Source organism: Jaculus jaculus, chromosome X (genome assembly GCF_020740685.1).
Source record: "Jaculus jaculus isolate mJacJac1 chromosome X, mJacJac1.mat.Y.cur, whole genome shotgun sequence".
In the NCBI taxonomy this organism is placed as follows: domain Eukaryota; kingdom Metazoa; phylum Chordata; class Mammalia; order Rodentia; family Dipodidae; genus Jaculus; species Jaculus jaculus.
Genome location: NC_059125.1, coordinates 119,422,338 through 119,442,008, shown reverse-complemented (window position 1 = coordinate 119,442,008; position 19,671 = coordinate 119,422,338). Strand labels below are relative to the sequence as shown.

The window sequence follows — 19,671 nt, the reverse complement described above, 5'->3', positions numbered from 1 at the left end:
GTTCCTTAGGCTTCACAGGCAAGTGCCCTAATCACTAAGCCATCTACTGCAGCCCTACTAACTTTTGATAATAAACTATTTGCTATTATTCAATAAGATTTGGCCTGTAGGGGGCAAAGGAAATAATTCAATCCAAGAAATTCAAACAAGTTTTGAATGCTTTGAAGATGAAATTATAGCCATGTATATAATTGAAACAACTATATTACATTTCAGTAGAAAACGAACTCTAAAATAGAATATGTAATTTCTTCTAGTCTATCACTTATCAGAGTCTTAGAGAGTTAAAGACAATTATCTGAGTTCTGTGACCTACTGAGTGTGACAATAAAAAAAAAATCACTGCTTTTGTAAAAGCTGGAAGGAAAAAGTATGACTTAGTTCAGTCCCTCTTCATTATTCAAGTAAGGGGACCAAAGCCAACAGAAGTTAAATGAGTTGCCTGCAGACAAACAGTCACTTTATAGCAGGTTTGAGAGTCAAGCCTAGGAGTTCAAACTCAGTGCTCTCAATATGTCTCATCTTCTGTCTCACAAGAATCTTAGTTGTAAAGAACCATGAATTAGATCACCAACTAAGCAGTTCAGTATTTTAGACACCCTTCTTTGATAACATTTCCATTTTCCCACAACCTTTCCTTAAACCACTGTGAATTTGTCTTTGTGAGAATAAAATAAAAACCAGCAAGCCCAATTAAGTGCAAAGCACTTACTCTGAAAAATTCTTTTGTTGAACCAGAGTCCAGGGTCCCATATGCAATTTCAGTCTGCTTAGCTAAGTCTTCAGCACTCTCTATGGGAGAAACCATCCTCTCCACAGTCAGGAAAGCAGCAAGATTGGCAGTATAGGAAGAAATTATTATCAGGGTGAAGAACCACCAAACCCCTCCAACAATGCGCCCAGAGAGTGATCTAGAAAACAAAACAAAAACAACAGTATGTAATATGTTCAGACTGGAAAGTACATCACCATAAAATTATTAATACAAACAAACAAAACATAATAAATAAACAAATCTAGGCTCAGAGGGCCAGATCTCAGCTTAAGAAATCCTTATCTTTATTTCTAGAAAGAAGAGTACTTAATTTAGTATAGCTAATGAAGGAGGGAAATAGACAATACAAAGAAATTAAAACATCAGATACAAGTCACATGCTAGCAACAATGTCCTATGTCATGATGTCATATGGTGATGGCACATGCACACTGCTCTTCAGGATTGTACAGGTTTTTCTCTAATTTAGATCTTGAATGTCACATAAAGAGTCATACGCTGAAAACTTGATTGCCAGCCTGTGGTGCTACTGGGAGGTAGTGGTTCTTTAAGAGGTGGGGCCTAGTTGGGGACAGGTCCTTAGGGAATATGTCCTTGAAAGGAATATTGGGACACAGCCCCTCTTTTCTCCTGATTCCTGGTCACCAGGAAGTGAATAGACTTCCTCTATCACACACTCTTGTTATATGGCCCAAAACAGAGCCAAGAGACCATGGGTTGAAACCTTTGACTGCCTCAGCCCAAATAAAACATTACTGTTTATAAGTTGGTATTTTGTCATAGTCATTCAAAGCTAACACAGGTTCAAAGCAAGATTTTTTAGTCTCAGAAAAATATCTTCCTTTTACAGTCCTTGTGGTAGTTTGAATGGATGACCCCCAACATGTTCAGGACTTTATTAAAGACTGTAATTTAGATCTGCAGCCTCCTGGTTGGAGGAGGTGTCACTGTGGGTGGATCTTAAGGTTCAGCCCTAAGGAAGGTCTGAATTTCAACCTAAGATATACAAAGTGCCTGAGTTCTGCTTGGGGTTCCTGAAGTGTGCTTGCTTGTGGTGGCTTTTGGCTTCTCTCTCTCTCTCCTTGGTCCTATAAGAGGGGGCCAACTTCTTTTGGCATTATGGAACTTCCCTAGGATCTATAAACTTTAATCAAGATTCCTTCCCCCATAACTGTGCCTGATTTGGAAGTTCTTCCCATCTACCTGAGGCTGTGTACTACAGCCCTCTACTACCATGTACTTTAATTTAATTGATTACATTTCTTTTCTGTGAGCTTCACTGGGCACACCTACAGAAGACTGCTGTATTCACTTGCAGGGGTGTCCAACATTTTGATAGCGAAACATGACTGTCATGTACAAATGTGTTGGGGGCATCCAAAGCTATCCTGGGACTCAAGTGACCTCCAAGTTGCAGGTTGTATATACCTGAAAGCAAGTGGTTCTCAACCTTGGCTACCCACTGCATACAGTCACATAGAATCTTAAAACTGAACCTCGGGTTCACCCCAAAACAAATCAAAATTTTGGAGGTGGTACCCAGATATCTGTATTTTGTTGCAGTCCCACAGATAATTACAATGGCAGCCAATGGGAAACAACTGGTGTAAGATGATGTCATGGGAGAGATGGGGTCTAAAACTTTTCCAAATTTGATGAGAAATGGGCAGGTATTGCTCAATGAGCACTATTAGTTTAAGCTTACTAAATTGACTATAGACATGATTGTTGTATAGAGTCTCTAAACTATCTCTAAACTAAAGCATGGAGATAAATTGTAGTATTTACTGTCTTCACATAAGTGGCTAGCAGGGACTGGGAAATCAAAACTCTTCCCTGTTCAAAACAAAGCCTTGGCACTAAGGGCAGGCCCCAAGTGAGGTAGGAAGCTACCTATAAAATACGGGTTGAAAGGCATTAAATGACTTGTTTTTTCCCCTCCCCTCTCCCACTCAAGTACCAAAACAAAAATACCATGTTCCTGACTTGTCATAGAATTTCTTGCTTCTGAAATCATCCTCTGTGTTGTCTATAGAGGTCTTAATCAAAATAGCACAAATTGGGCTGGAGAGATGGCTTAGCGATTAAACGCTTGCCTGTGAAGCCTAAGGACTCCAGTTGGAGGCTCGATTCTCCAGGACCCAAGTTAGCCAGATACACAAGGGGGCGCACGCATCTGGAGTTCTTTTCCAGTGGCTGGAGGCCCTGGCATGCCCATTCTCTCTCTCCCTCTATCTGCCTCTTTCTCTCTCTGTTGCTCTCAAATAAGTAAATAAAAATGAACAAAAAATATTTTTAAAAATAGCACAAATTGCTTTAACAGTGTTCAATTAGTAGGGAATGGGACCAAAGATGGTGAAGTTTTAATAATGGAGATATCTTTCTTCAATGTTTTTATTCAATGACTAGGGAATGAGATCAATGGCGGGTAAGTTTTAAAATAAGGGGACATTTGTGGGCTTCAGTTTTATTGTGTTGGCATTATGAGGGGGCGAGGGTGGTTAACATACAGATTCGGAATTCCTCAATGCACAAGAATGGTATGTTATTGTAAGTGGTAAACAGACCGAGCAGAGAAAAGCACTGTTCTTCATCAGTGATTCTCAAATCTGCCTGTGGATCAGCAGCATCTGGGGTGCTTGACTTGAAAGAGGAAAAAAACAAAACAAAACAAAGCAAACAAACAAAAATAGCAGCAGCAGCAAAATTACCACCACCACCTTGCCTAGGGTCCATCCAGAAAAGTTAAATCAGAATTCTTGGAGTTTGGGTTTAAGCTGCAGTTATTGAAAGCTTTAGAGTAAAGTCAGGGATGTATGTTACATTCCTACATCAGGGAGAAATCCTGTGGGAATTTAGGGGCTTAGTATTAGGTCAATGGATGCTCAATGATGGGTAATAGCTTGTAACCAGAAAACTTCATTTCTTTTGCATTATGTCTAAAGGCTGGCTTGGACTGTAGAAATACAAACCTACTCCCTAGGTTTTATAAATCATTGCCACATGATCCCTAGGATAGTTCTTCTGTAGGGCAAAGTGCCATCCTGCTTAAACTGGGTTCTTCCATGCCCAGAAAACCCCAGAGAAAGAGCTCCTACTCTGCCATAAAGCAAAGAATAGGCGTAGGATCCTGGCACATCTCCAGGCTCTGTGGGAAGAGGGCAGTCTGGGCTGTTGCTGACAAACCAAGCTCTTTGCTGTATATACCAACATTTTACCACTTAAAAAAATTCAAATTCCTGTGTCTTAAGATAACCTCATTTTTCTTTCACCTTGTGGAAATCTCAGTTGTTTTTGGTACTGCAACCTGATGAAATAATTTAGCCAGATGTTTTGATAAATAGTATTATTTATTGGTTAGCTATAAGAAACCTACTTGCTTATTTTGAAGTCTGCGATTCCTGTCAGTCCCTGGATGCCTAAACAACTGTTATTTATTTCTCAAGCATAATCACTTTAGGTTTTTGGTTTGGAAAATCTGCATTGCAACAGACTTTTTTTTTTTTTTTAAGCTAATAGATATACCCTCAGGATTTTGTCTGGGAACATTTTCCTTTTATCAGAAGAGGTATAAACATCTGTACGAGTCAGAAAAAAACACGTGTCACACTTCCCAATCCTAAAAGTGTTGCAATTAGCAGCCGGGCATGGTGGTGCATGCCTTCAATTCCAGCAATCAGGAGGCAGAGGTAGGAGGAACAACATTAGTTCAGGGCCACCCTGAGACCACATAGTGAATTCCAGGTCAGCCTCAACTAGAGTGAAACCCTACCTCAAAAAAAAAAAAAAAAAAAAGTGTTGCAACTAGGAATTTAGACATTTCATAGGTTTTTTTCACTGTTGCCATGTTCAAATTTTTAAATTATACTCTGGACTTATTGGACTTTGGAACCAATTTTACTGCATAAAATAGTGATCTTTCAGGAGCTGAAGAGATGCTTAGTGATTAGCGTGCTTGCTTATAAAGCCTAACTTCCCAGGTTCGATTCCCCAGAATCCAATTAAGCCAGATGCACAAGGCGTCACATGTGTCTGGAATTCATAGTCAGTGGCTAGAAGCCCTGTTGCATCAATTCTCTCAAATGTATATTTTTTAAATTATTGTTTCAAAGTAGCATCCATAATAGTATGGTAATAAAAAAGCTAATAATAGCTAACACGAAGCCTTTTCTATATGGTGAACAGAGTTCTTTTGCTTTGCATTGTATCAACTTTTTCCATTGTCCACATCAATCAGCGAGAACTGCATTATAGAGAAGCAAACCAAATACTTTTACAAATAAAGAAACTGGCATAGAGATAAGAATTAGAAAATACAACATTGATACAGTAGAAAAGAAATACTCAAATTTTTTATAGTATAAAATAACCATGTTAAGGGCTGGAGAGATGGCTTAGCAATCAAGGCACTTGCTTACAAAGCCAAAGGACCCAAGTTCGATCCCCCAGGGTCCATATAAGCCAGATGCACAAGGTGGCACATGTGTCTAGAGTTTGCAGTGGCCAAAGGCCCTGCTGTGCCCATTCTCTCTCTATATGCCTCTTTCTTTCTTTCTTTCTTTCTTTCTTTCTTTCTTTCTTTCTTTCTTTCTTTCTTTCTTTCTCTCTCTCCAATAAATAAATAAAATTAAAATAAGCCATGTTCAATTGTATAAGAAAATTCAGAATGGTATGTAAATTATACAATGTGTAATTTTTCTTATCAATGCTAAGAAATGGAGTTAGAGTTAAATGAAACATATTTGTATATTGTTATCTGTTCATTTGACTTGGGAATGGGAATGTTATCCTAATGTGGAATGATGGGATTTTGCCCAGATCAAGGAGAACACTGACTTTGAAGTAATTCCGGAATCACAGTTTGGTATGGAGAGAGGTATATTCTGCTGCTGTGAATACTAATGGTAGTTTATGCATTGTCTACTTGAAATGTGTAGAAATGCAGTAATTTATGGAAATTACATTGTGCCATTTTATTGAGTCTAATGGACTGTGGCTGTGTCTGTCTGATCTGAAATCAAGCCTGCACATCATAATCTGGTTATTTTGGACACCTTAATAGTGACTCAGATCATCACGCGCTTGATCTGAATGACTCAGCTGAGATTGGTTGTTGACATGACTGAAAATAAACTTAAACACAAAATGGTCATTTCTGTGGCCTCTTGTCTACCTTATTATTGACTTTGACAATTATGTGGTTAATATCATGACATAGATCAGAGCCCTCTTTGTCCTCAGGTTCCGTATCTGCAGATTCAGCCAGTTAAAACTTGAAAATATTTGAAAAGAACTTTCATTTGTATTGAACATGTACAGACTTTCCCCCTTATTATTCACTAAGCAATACAATATAACAACATACAATTTACTTATCATTTATATTGTGTTATGTATTATAAATCATCTACAAATGGTTTAAAGTATATAGGCAGATGTACATGGAATGATGCAAAAATATTATGGCTTTTTTATATAAGAAACTTGAGCATCTGTGGGTTTGGGTATCTGAAAAGGGGTCCTTGATAGCAAAGGATGGAGACATGGAGAATTTGAGTGAATACGTAGGTAGAAATGATCTAATATTTTTACAAACCTGGACAAATCACCTCTGTGTAATCAGTATGGGATACAAAAGATTGCATCTGGTAGCCCTTCAAGATGGTCAATTTGATAAAAATTTGGTGGAATTTCTACCACTGTCTTCCTTTCTTTAAAAATATTTTTATTTCTTTATTTGCAAGCAGAGAGAGAGATAGAAGAAACACAAAGAGAATGGGTGCATCAGGGCCTCCAGCAGCTTCAAAGTCCAGATGCATGTGCCACTTTGTGCATCTGGCTTTATGTGGGTCCTGGGGAAACAAACCTGGGTTGTCAGGCTTTGAAGGCAAACACTTGAACTGCTGAATCCTTTTTCCAGCCCCCTATTTCTTTCTTAAACATATTTTATTTACTTATTTGCATCCACAGAGAAAGAGAGAGAGATAGTAAGAAGAGAGACAGAGAGAATGGGAGTGCCAGGGCTTCCTGCTGCTGCAAGTAACTCTAGATTCATGCACCAGCTTGTGCTTCTGGATTTAGGTAGGTAGTGGGGAATTGAACCTGGGTCCTTAGGCTTTTAATCAGCCACCCTCTTCCTTTGTTTTTGGGCATAGATGCTTAAATCTTTTCTCTGGGGAAAGGTGTAGTGGAACCCATTGGGAAGATGTTCCACAAGCATTTTTACACATTCCCTTTCTCATTAGTGAAATGATAGCCACTTAAACCCACATTTCACATGGAGGCTACATAAAAAGTGACTGATGGGTCAGCTCCATCATATTTCATAAAAGATCTATTAAAACTAGATAAGACTTTATAGTTGAGTTAAAAAGATCTGCCATTTTCCAGTACCTTTCCTCCCATCAATGCAGCTGCAAAATATTTAACATTCATTTCAAATAGTTTTGTTGCATAAGACACATTTCAAGGTTGGCAAAATGAAATGGCCGTAAAATGCTGCAATTCAGTGCTTATAAAGGTATACCACAGAGACAGGCATAGTAGTGCACTCCTTTAATCCCAGCACTCTGGAGGCAGGGTTAGGAGGATCGCCATGAGTTTGAGGCCACCCTGAGACTACATGGTGATTTCCAGGTCAGCCTGGGCCAGAGTGAGACCCTACCTTGAAAAAACAAACAAAAAAGTATACCATACCTTTTGACAAATGGAAGTGTATAGATGAGGTTAATGAATGTAAATTAGCCATAAAAGAAAAAAGAAAATAGCAAACATTGCAAAAGACATATATCAGGTAATATACAATGTTCTTATTATCTGCAATCATGAGAAACTGGAGTTCTGGAGTTAATAGTAAGGTGTATTTTATGACACCTGAAATGATAATAACAGTGAGCTATGAGCTATAACCTTGATTCTGTAAGTAAATTTTGTACTCTGCACTTACTAGCTTTACAAGATGCAGAGGTGGAACAAAAGCCAGCTTCTCCTTTGTATAAACTCTCTATTATTCCTTTTTTCTCTTCTTCTGCAAAGTATGCCTCATTTCTATACTCTGTTCAATGCTGGGACTGTGACAGATTTTTTTAAATGTGTAAAATCAATCTTTGGCTCTTACAGTCTTCCCTGATGGGAATAAGTAACCATGTCCCAAAGACTGAAAACTATAGCTTTCAGCCAGAAAAGACGTGAAATAGTTGTAATAAAAATCCTGTCATTATATCATCAATTTATTGCACATCTCTACTGCTTTGAAGTGAATTTGCAGTAGGATGAAGACAGTGGTGATTCGTCAGTGTAGAAAAGGTTATCGCTTAAAAGGAGCTCAAACCCCTCATGTATTTTACTATTCTACACATACTTTCCATTTTAAAGGAGGGTCTATTGTGGAGGAGCTATGCCTGACTGGGACTGACCCCTTGTCTACTTAAAGTGTTCAAAGTACTTTGTGTCTTACAATCCTAATAGGATAGTAATGCCTTTGGAATAATCTGTACACAGTCATCAGGTTCCAGTTAGTCTGTACTTTCCTTTTCTTCATCTTCCTCTTCTTTTTTGTTTTCTTTTTCGAGGTAGGGTCTCTCATTCTACCTCAGGCTGACCTGGAATTCACTATGTAGTCTCAGGGTGGCCTCAAACTCACAGCAATCCTCCTATGTCTGCCTCCCTAGTGCTAGGTTTAAGAGGCATGCGCCACCACACCCAGCTCAAAAAAAAAAAAAAAAGTATGGAATGCTTGACGAATTTTCATGTCATTCTTTCTTAGGGTCCACGCCAATCTTCTCTGTATCATTCCAAATAATCCTAACACTGTCTTTATTTGACTAGCCCTCAGATGTCCCTGCAGCTTTACAGAAAGTCAGCAGGGGGAGCATTTGTCTGGATTTGGATTTAGGTCTGTATATGCGGCTCTATCAAAGTTTCATATTGGAAACAAATTTCAGATTTTAGAAAGTTGCAACCTTCTTTTATTGTTAGTAATATGTTATGGACTCATATAATCAGGATATTTTCAAGAAATCTAAACCTTAACAAAAGCAGTCTATGGGATCAAGGAAGGACGTTGCTAGTTATTTCTCACGAGAGGATTGTCGTTTGGTATTGACTCATATTTCAGCTGCCATTCCTCAAGGGTTTTGTGTAACTCCAGTGCAAATGCAATATTAACTATTGGTATATGTTAAACTGGGATGATGAGAAGCAACCGATCTCACTGTAACAATAGATATCATCTGTTGAGCAGGCCAGGAAGTGTGCTTCACATTTTATAGACGAGACACAGACTTTGCAAGGGTTAGTAATTTGTCCAAGGCTGTACAACTGCTGAACAGACTGGGGCCATAGTGTAGCTAATTTCAGCACCATGGCCTTAACCACTCTGCTCTCTTCATCTGGCTTTCTGCCATCCCCCATGCAGGAGGAAGGGGGTTAAATTGAATGTGCTCACACTTTCTCCTGACTGCCCCCAATAAATCGGTTGGCATATGGATATAACCTCAGCTTATTACATTGATTACCCTTCTCTAACGTTGACTCAGCCTCCAGCTTCATGTAGAACAAAGTAATTCACTCTGAACAATTAGAGTAGTTCAAATATCAAACCTAATATTGATGCAGACCCTTTAAGCTTCTAGGTAAGTGTCAATAACTTTATTTGATGGAAATGGAACAATGCCAGCAGTTTTCCCTATGATGCTTCATTGCTGATTTTGCAGTCTTTTGCTCCGAGTGCATACATGCTCAGCAGCATTCTGAATGCTCACTGCCCACTTTCATTAACAACAAGGAGGAGGGCAGAGTTCCCTCGGAGAGAAAGCAGCTCTTGTGACTGAGCATGAGGAGAACAATGGAGCACTCATTGCAGGGCCAGGCAGTGGGCAGTACTGCAAACAACTGTATTGCTGGTTCCTTCACACTGTCTCTCTGGGTATGACTTGATAATATGAGCCAAGCAGCATGAAGTGGGAAGAGCCAGGGTTTTGGAGTTAGAGCTAGCTTGGAGTTCAGGCTCTGTCATCAGCAGTGTGACTGGGCAAACCACTTAACCTGTGTCTTTTTCTCCTCCTACTTAACAGTAAGCACAATGCCCACACTGTGGCAGTGGTTTCAGAATTAGGATCCATGCCAGAATGTAGATAAAGCACCCACACAGCGTGTGAGCTGGCGAAGGTGGCCGTGCTATTCCTAGGAAATGACAGCACTTGATACATTCTCTCTGACATCACCCCTTGCTCTGCTACTTCTTAATTCCACCTTCAAATGTGATCTCTTCTAATTCCCTGAATTGCTTCAATTTTGAGAGAAGTCAGAATGCACAGTGCGTGCTAACATTCTGGGCTTTCTGAGCAGTTTGTATTCTAAGTGTGGTCATTAAACAGAAATAAAGTATAATGCTGGTGTTTGCAGTCAAAGCAACTACAAACCTCAGAGTGCCACTGTGTTATTATGTGGAATTTCTAAATCTGCTGATGGAGAGACACATTACAATGGGCCTGGCTGTTATACAACTGAGCACAAATATATACTCAACAGAGCTCTCAAGGCAAGGAGAAACATGTTTCTTTTCTTACTGATATATAATAAATGTACTAAAATTATAACATTTTAATAAAAGCTTTAAAGATATAATTTCTTTTGAAGGATAAAAAACAGTATCAAAAGAGAGAATCACTGTTATGGGAGAAAATATAGAGCTTACAAGGGAAATAACTTATCACTCAAAGGCTCAATAAGGATAATATTTGTACTCTAGACAAATGTTCTATACGCTGTGTGCCCCACTGGTGGGGTAAGCTGTGAGCAGCATTAAGAACAATTAAACAGAAAGGAAAATCAGAGTATATAGCATACTGTCAGGATAAAGACTGGCAGAATCTTGCTAGTATACATTCATGTACAGTGAGTCAGGATGGAAAATTGATTTCTTGGTGTGGGTCATGGTCAATAAGCTTCAAAGCCATTGCTCTATGACAGTACCTAGAGCAGTATTATAAAATCTATACCTTGAAATATACATTTGATATATTTTAGTACCACAGAAGACCCATAACTTAAATTGTGCCACAAGAAATTAAAAAAGGTCCAACTTATCATTTTCAAGTCATCGGCGTTAAATTATTACTTAATGAAGCAACATGCAAAAATACTTCTAAAGCAAATAGCTTTGAGGAGATCTATTTGAATATGCAGTGTAGTATGCACCACTCCAGTGGGGAGATCACAGATTTACTTTTGAAAATTCACCTACAGAAACCAATATACTCTCAGCCTTAATGATGCCCTTAGCATAACCACCATGTTAAAAACCTTCCAATTATAGTCATCCAGAAACTAGAGTCTCTGGAGGTTCCCATTTCAAAAAGAAAAAGGAAATGAAACTAGAAAACAAAGTGAACTCTCAGATGACATCATAGAATGATACACATTCCAAGTGCAAAGGGACAGAAACTGAAATACTTTGGAGACTCTGACCTAGCAGACTGAGGAGGAGCAGGAGCAGAAGGTGTGGTTTGGATGTATGATACTTGCAAGCCTCACATAGGCAATTCTAAAAAGCTGCTGGAGATGGTCAACCTATGAATTTCACTGCAAAGCTTCATTAGAAATGTTTGGTGATCTGAGTGGATAATCTGGAAAAGAGATGTGCTGTACAAACAGGGTTGGGGCATGCTGAGTTCTTATATTCTAAGTGAAAATTCCATACATATTTGCATGACTGACTCTTGTTACTATTTGGATTAATGTTCAGTTTTACTAAAAGCTATGGTATTTTATAAAATGTTGATTATAAAGATGTTCATTTATATCTTATGATTATGAATTATTACCATTTATGAGCAGGTGGGTTAATCCATTGGTGATGCCCAAGATATTCACATTCAGTATCTCCTGGCATTGAGGATTGAACCCAGAGTCTTGTGTATAATAGGCAAGCACTATATTACTGAGCTACAACCCAAACATATTCAGTATTTTAATAGCTTTACTGAGTTAAATTTATCTCCCATAAAATTCATCAGTATAAATGCACAATCAATGATTTAGGTAAATTTGGAATTCTACAGCCATCATCACAATCCAATTTTAGAGTGTTTTCATCCTTACAAGACTCCCTTATTTTCATTTGTACATAATCTTGGCCGGCCTGGGACAAGGGTGAGTCAAATGAGGCATTTCCCCATATGTCAAATTTAGGGGGATATCAAAATCTGACACAGATTTTACTTAAATGCTTGCTATCTTTTTCATTATAGATTTTTCTTTTTGCCACAGGAAAAGAACTCCAGACACACATGCCACTTTGTGCATCTGGCTTTATGTGGTGACTGGGAAATCAAACCCAGATCATCAGGATTTACAAATAAGCACTTTAAACCACTGAGCCATCTCTCCAGCCTGAGTTTTTCTATTTATTTTGTTTTTCTCAATATTGCATTCAAATGTTATTTATCTTCATTGAGGAAAATGACTTGACTTTTTGTGTGGAGATTGTTTCACTTTGCATAACGTTTTCAAGATTCAACCGGTTGTTAGCATGTGTCAGTGATCTGTTCTATTTTGGTGATTAGTATTCCATTGTATAGACATGCCACATTTTGTTGATCCATTCACTAGATGATAAAGATATGGGTTCTTTCTAAGTTTTGACTATTACAATTAAAGCTTCTGTGGAAATTCACACCTAAGTCTGTGTGGGTATGTTTTACTTACTTTTGGGCAAATAACTGTGCCCAATAATTGTATCATATTTTATGCATATGTATTAATTTAGTTATTACAAAGTAGTAGGAAACTACTAGACTAGTATTTTCCAATGTGGTCACAGCACTTTGCATTCCTACTCCTAAAATGGATGACAGTGACATGTTCTGCATCCTTATGAGCACTTGGTATTGTCTGTCTTTTAACTGTAGCCATTCTAGAGAAATTTAAAGATGTCTTATGGCTTTAGTTTACATTTCCCTGATGACTAATAATTGAGCATATTTTTATCTGCTTATTAGTCATTTCCACATCTCCATTTGGGGAATTCCTACTCAAATCTTATTTCTATTTAAAAATTGAGGTTTCTTTTTATTGAGTTGCAATAGATCAACTGCCATCACCACTACCACCACCATCATTATTATTGGCATGTATGTGTATGTGTGTATAGATGCATACATCCTGTCAATACATATGCAGCCGCCAGAGGAAGATGTCTGTTGTGCTTCTGCCTAATTTACATGAGACAGAGTCTCTAAACCCGAGGCTCACTAAAGCCTCCAGCTATCCTCCTTTCTCTGCTCCATCCGTGTTGGGGATACAGGCATGCAGAGCCATGCCTGGCTTTAAAAATTTTTATTTATTTGTAGGCAGAGAGAGATAGAGAGAGAAGAGAGACAGAGAGAATGGGCATGTCAGGGCCTTCAGCCACTGCAAATGAACTCCAGATGTGTGTGCCCCCTTGTGCATCTGGCTTTACATGGATACTAGGGAATCAAACCCAGGTCATTAGGCCTTGCAGGCAAGTGGCTTAACTTCTCAACCATCTCTCCAGTATCATGCAACATACAATTTTTCTTATCAGATAGATGAGGTGTTGATATTTCTCCTAATCTATGGCTTGATTTTTAAATTTTATTGATGATGTCTCTTGAAATGCAAGTTGTCTACTTTGAAGAAACTCTGTTACAAGTTTTTAAATGGATTTCCTGCTCCTTTGTCATTGAGAAGTTGTATGTCTTTGGATAGGAAACTTGAGAAAATCTTTGGCTAGTTCTAGGCATCCTAAGAACTGAATGGAGAACAGAAGACCCTAAAATGGAAAGATGGGATAACTTAAAGTACTTTATCTTTTATATTTTCTCTAGATTCAGTGAATTGACTAATGAGAAAATATATTAGCTCAATTAATGAGCAAACCATGGAAGATCAGATCAACACTGAGAATTTGATTTATCCAAATCCTATTCATATTAGCTGATAGTATTCCCTTTTTCCAGAGTTCAAATGCTTACCACATTGGGCACAAACATATGAGCACAAAAACTCATGCAAAACATTCAAAGCAACACCAATGACACACTCACATCATGGAAATAAGCAAACAAAATGGCTTGATGATAATTCAACATTGGATGAAATAGTAAATGAAAGAAATCTGGAGGAGATATGGGGCGACTGCTAGGTGTGCATGAATGGAGTATGGCCATTAAATACAAGCAGGCATTCTGCATTGCATGCAAACAAACCTTGGAGAAATGTCACATCCTTGTTGCATAAACGCACCCAAGGAAAACCAAAGGCTATTAAATATTCCAAATTCATTTGGAGGATCAGGAGGGCTTTGTGGGTCGCGAGGTTCTTCATTGTTGTCTTCCAAGTGCCATTCGTAAGGGCTGAATCTGCTGACAAGGAAGAGAACGACGCTGACTCCTATGTATGCAAAGACAATGCACATCCAGATTTCATAAGCCAAGGGATCCAGAAATGAGAACACGCCTGGTTTTGATTTCTGAGGCTTCTTGATCATGATGGAGATGCCCAAGCTCATAAATGGCTTTGAAAAATCGATGACTTCTTCACGGACCAATGTTATAGTGAGGGGAGCAACTGCTATATCAGCTCTCTGAAAAACAAATACATGCATGACTTTTAGAGACAGTATTGTAATCAGTCCTTGCCTACTTAATGTACTTACATTTTTGGGCAGAAATATAATATCTTCAATTACCATAATCAGTTGATTTGTCAATGCTAAGATTAGAAAAGCAATAGTAGGCAATAGCTTCTAAAATTCTTTAACTTGATAGCAAATTAAGGAAAGGGCATTGGTTTTTTTATCTTCTGAGACACAGTGGCTTAGGGCACCTGACTCTGATTTTCTCTAATCTCTTTTGGCTACCTTACAACTCTACTTGTGCTCCCTTTTATCATATCCTTATTTTATTATTTTAATTTTCAGGCTCTTATGTCTTATCTCTCTCATTTGCTTGGAAACTTCTATAGAGCATATATTTACTTCTTTTCCACCAGTCTGACACAGGGCTATGGTATTCAATTTAATTCTTGACTACTTCCTGTCATATGTTTTCATATCATTTTTGAGAGAATGTATATTATAATATAGCTGGTTTTGAAACTAAACTCAGTCTTCCTGTTTTGCACCTATTATTACAACAGATTCTAGACTAAATAAAAAGTAAATACCTCAAAAAGTTTTAATTATTGATTGTAACATATGAAAATAAATAACAATTCTCCATGTGCAATAACAAGAATAAAACAAGTATTAGAATGTATATTAATTTATCAAGTAAGCTACAGTTTCAAGAGATGAATATCATCATAGTGCTTATATGTATCAGATCAATAAGATGAATGTCAGCAGTGCACTGCATAATTAACTCAGGCAAAGACATGCCATGTTTTTCAAAATTAATCCCGGGAAAACAAAGCACTAAGAATTTCTCCACTTATTTCTTTTGTTTTTCACAATTGTTTCTTTATACTGTTAGTATGTTTTAGTCTAGAGCTAGGTTGTAAATGTACATGTAGAAAAATCCTTGTGACTATGGGCAGGCTTAAGGATAGTATATCAGAAATGTTGTAAAACATCAACTTTGATATTTTTTCTATGTTAAATATAGTTATGTTTCAATATCCCTACCTTGAGAGAGGAAGGAGAAGAATGATGAAGTCTAAGCTAGACAATAATTTCAAGGAAATGAATTTTTACAGCCTATAATTACACGTGGCAACTGAAACTTGTTGAGAAATACTACTTAGTTAAGGGGAAATACAGAAAATGCACAGCTAGCTCACATTCAGTGGACACTTGCTCTGTGTGAGGCACTATGCTAAGCACTTTATACACACCACTGTATTTAATTCTCATAGAAACCTTGGAAACTAAAGCACCAAGGTACTGTACTCAGATTCATATCCACTTTCCCAACTAGAGTACTGTTCTCCATAGCTACTTGTATATGTTTATTACATAATGCTTTTTTGCATGTATGTGTATGGTGTGTATGTATACATGTGTTCATATGTGTGTAGGGGTGCATGTGCACGTGTGTATGTGTGTGTGCGTGTGCATGTGGAGGTCAGAGGTAAAACACTGGTATGTGTCTCAGTCACTGTCTCCTCTGTTTATTGAGACAGAGTCTTTCACTGAACTCCAGGAGCATCTCAATTCAAGTTTCCTGTTTGTGCAGCAACTGCTTTACCAACTGAGCTATCTCCCCAGCAACTACATACTACTGTTATGTGCAACCATCAACTCAGCCAACCCTTAAGTTTATTCCAGGGGACATTTGAATACTTATTCTGTTCCAAGTGCTTTTCTAGATGCCAGCAATGAACCCATGAGTGAAGCTGACAATATAGACACAATAAATACCTGCATGGAGGTGTCCTTGACATTCTAGTGGAAGTAGCAGAGAGCATGTGTTTATTGAAACCAAAATCCTACTGATCAAATCTAGTTGATGGATTAACACCATCTCAAATCCAACTTTTAAAAATTAAACATTAGGGCTGGAGAGATGGCTTAGTGGTTAAGTGCTTGCCTGTGAAGCCTAAGGACCCCGGTTCGAGGCTCGGTTCCCCAGGTCCCACGTTAGCCAGATGCACAAGGGGGTTCATGCGTCTGGAGTTCGTTTGCAGAGGCTAGAAGCCCTGGCTCGCCCATTCTCTCTCTCTCCCTCTATCTGTCTTTCTCTCTGTCTGTCACTCTCAAATAAATAAATAAAAAATGAACAAAAAATATTAAAAAAAAATTGAACATTATCTACAGCCTTAAAGTAGATTATTTTCTAAACCTGAGAATGATGGTTATCCCACATTTTTCTGTTTCTAATCCTTACCAGTCCTAATACCTCCGAATATGATCTTGCCTCTCTATTAGAAGATGGAAACCATCTTATATGAGCCATTTGATCTTAGTACCTCTCCTCTCCTTCTCAGCCTATTGCCACATCTTCATCCAATCATTCTGTGAATTTCTATCTCAAAAAAGACAGTCTGAGGTTTAATCTATGTAGTCCATAAATCTCATATTCTTATGTCTTTTAAATACCTAGCTCCTGCCCCAACATACCTCAAAAGGGGCCCAACTGAAACTAAGGACAAGTGGTGAAACAAGCAAGGGTGCTGTTTTCCTGTGAACCGGATACCAGCACAAAGGGGAAGGAGACCAACACAGAGAAAAATCAACTCCTACCAAATCAGAGAGCCAGAGCCTCAGAGGCCCCCAACACCTCAGCACTGAAGCAGACCAAAAATGAACCCAACATGGCTCAGGGAAATTTTGTGGAAGAGGGGGCAGAAAGAATGTCAGAGTCACATGTTGGGTCATGATTTGCAGAGACATTTAGCATACCAATAACTGGGGACTAACTCCACAATGCACGACCCATTTACATCAACAAGGAGGGTCTAATGGCAGGGGGGAGATCATAGATGAGCCTAAACAATGGTACCAAACTGCCTGTATTTGATGGAAAGAAAACTAATAAATAAAATTAAAAAAAAAAACCAGAAAAAAATACCTAGCTCCTTCTAGTGTCTCTTGTATATTTTAAATTTTTCATTTTCCATTAATCTATCTTAGTTGTTCTCAAAGTGTGGTCCCTTGTACTAGAAGGAAAATATTCACCTGAAAACTTAGATATACTAATTAGTATGTAATACTATTTGTCAGGCCATAGCTCTGACGTATGGAATGAGAAACTTAGATGACCATCCAGTGATCTTAGTTATGGTTATTTTTATTAGGTATTCCCCACAAACTCATGCATTCTGAATGCTTGATCCTCAGCTGATGGCAATTTGGGAGGTGGAGCCTTGATGGAGGAGGTGTGTTGCTGGGGGTGGATCTTGATGGTTTAGGATTACTAGTTCTGTCTTGCCAGTGTTAGTTTGGCACACTCTCATACTGCTGTTTCTATCTGCTGTGGCAGAGGTGATTTCCAGCCTCTTCTTATGCTACCCTTTCTTCTGCCATCATGGAATTTCCCCTAAAGACTGCAAGCCAAAATAAATCCTTTCCTCCCATCAGGTGCTTCTGGTATTTGTCTCAGCAATAAGAAGGTAACTGCAATATTAGTGCTACATGACATTGGAAACCACTTATTTATCCTATTCAACTAAAATTATAGGCAGTTTTGTTTACTAATATGTAAAAATCACTCCTACTTTTGGTCCTTATACCTTCCTAATCACATTACACCTTTCCCTATTACCATTAATGTTCTTGAAAATACATCTTTATCATATCTGAATTGCAACACAACTTTTTCCTTATATCATCATGATCTAACTAATAATGGTGCAGATTTTGGGGTTTAGGGGACCCCCAGGCCTATGAACCCTTATCTTTGTGTTCTTGTCCCTTTTAACAATGAATTAAGAAAACAGACTATGAGAATGGTAAATTGTGAATTATTAAGTTTATTTAGGAGAAATTGTTAATTATGAGGTTTATTGTAGTGGGAACTATGATCCAGGGAGGAGGCCAACTGAAAGATTCAAGCCAGAGAATTCTCCTACTTGCCCAGCTGGAAAGGGAGAGAGGAGACAGAGGGAATGTCCATTACAGAGCAATCTCCAAGGGTGAAAAGACTCTGAAGGAGGCACAAACATGTAGAAGGTAAGGCATAAGAAACAAAAGAGCCTCTTCATATAAAAGAGTAGAGAAGATTAAGAAATAGAGAAGGGTCTGGAGAGATGGCTTGGTAGTTAAGGTGCTTGCCTGAGAAACCTAAGGACCCATGTTGGACTCTCCAGATGCCATGTAAGCCAGATGCACAAAGTTGAGGCAAGCACAAAGTTGCAAATGTACACTAGGTGGCGCAAATGTCTGGCCTTCAATTGCAGTGGCTGAGGCCCTGGCATGCCAATTCTTTCTCTCTCTCTCCCCCACCTTCAAAAAAAAATTTATATATAGAAGGACTTACAGGTCAATGAAAACTAATACATGTAAGCAAAGTGAGAAAGCACTTCAAAGCAGACTCATATAGAAGGCAAGCAGGAAAACACCTAGGAAAAATGAAGTGCTCCCCCCTTTCCAGCCAGGCTGGGAAGAAGAGTCATACTTAATACACAAATTCCGGTGAGATCACAGGAAGGAGGAAGAGAGGGCTTGCCCACATGATTAACCTCCTTTATATGAATCAGACATCCAGTTAGGGTGAGTCTAGCCATCAGACTTAAGTGTGTGAGAGACCTGACTGATTCCTGTACTCAAGGGGCCCAAATCCTGATTTAATTGTGGACTCTGACAGTTGGAGGGGGATGACAGGAGGGGCCAATACCTGACTGGTGTGTAGACTCAGGGGGCTGATGCAGAGAGGCCTAGCTGAGGAAGAAGCAGAAAGTTCCTGCTGAGAACTGTGGTTGGCAGCCATCTTGGATGAGGCAAGCTCAGAGGCAAGTTTTAGTTTTGCCACTGTAGGCAGAATAGCATCTCCTTGTTTCCTCTTTGGACTTCTGTCCCTAACTGCCTGTATAAAGCTATCTTACTCCTGTTTCTCCTTCACTAGCTTATTTTTTTTTTCCAGTTTAAAGAACTTATTTCTTGAACTATATCCTTGATTACCAGATTCAAAGACCTTCTCTCAGACATCAATTGCTCATATGACCAACTTTGGCCTTTGGCGCTTTATCTTCACTGACCTTCACTGCTCTGTGATACTAAAGACTACTGGTCCTCTTTCTGCCTCTATGAATAATCCTTTTTTGAGTTTTCTTCCTAGCCTGCTCTCTCAACCAAGGTGTAGTTTGTACTCCTCAAATCTATTTATGGTCCCTGGATTATGAGGAAATCAATGAAGGTTTGTGTTTGAAATATCCTCTAAGAGTCTGTCCTTTAGTTTTCTCTCTTCAGCATTATCAGGTATGCTTCAGACTTC

General features: G+C 38.5%; 1 protein-coding gene and 1 non-coding gene across 4 annotated transcripts in view; both read right to left on the bottom strand.

Moving 5' to 3' along the window:
* Positions 1-19,671, bottom strand: part of Gria3 (glutamate ionotropic receptor AMPA type subunit 3) — a 321,623-nt gene that overhangs the window by 75,634 nt on the left and 226,318 nt on the right. For all 3 annotated transcript variants that reach the window (XM_004653930.2, XM_045140971.1, XM_004653929.2), the window contains exons 11-12: positions 14,008-14,384; positions 713-911 (exon numbers count right to left, since the gene is read on the bottom strand). In XM_004653930.2, coding sequence (XP_004653987.1) covers positions 713-911; positions 14,008-14,384 — 576 coding nt within the window. The remainder of the gene's footprint in view (positions 1-712; positions 912-14,007; positions 14,385-19,671) is intronic.
* LOC123456910 lies at positions 8,496-8,603 on the bottom strand. The gene has a single exon (XR_006634775.1). It is a non-coding gene; the product is annotated as a U6 spliceosomal RNA (small nuclear RNA).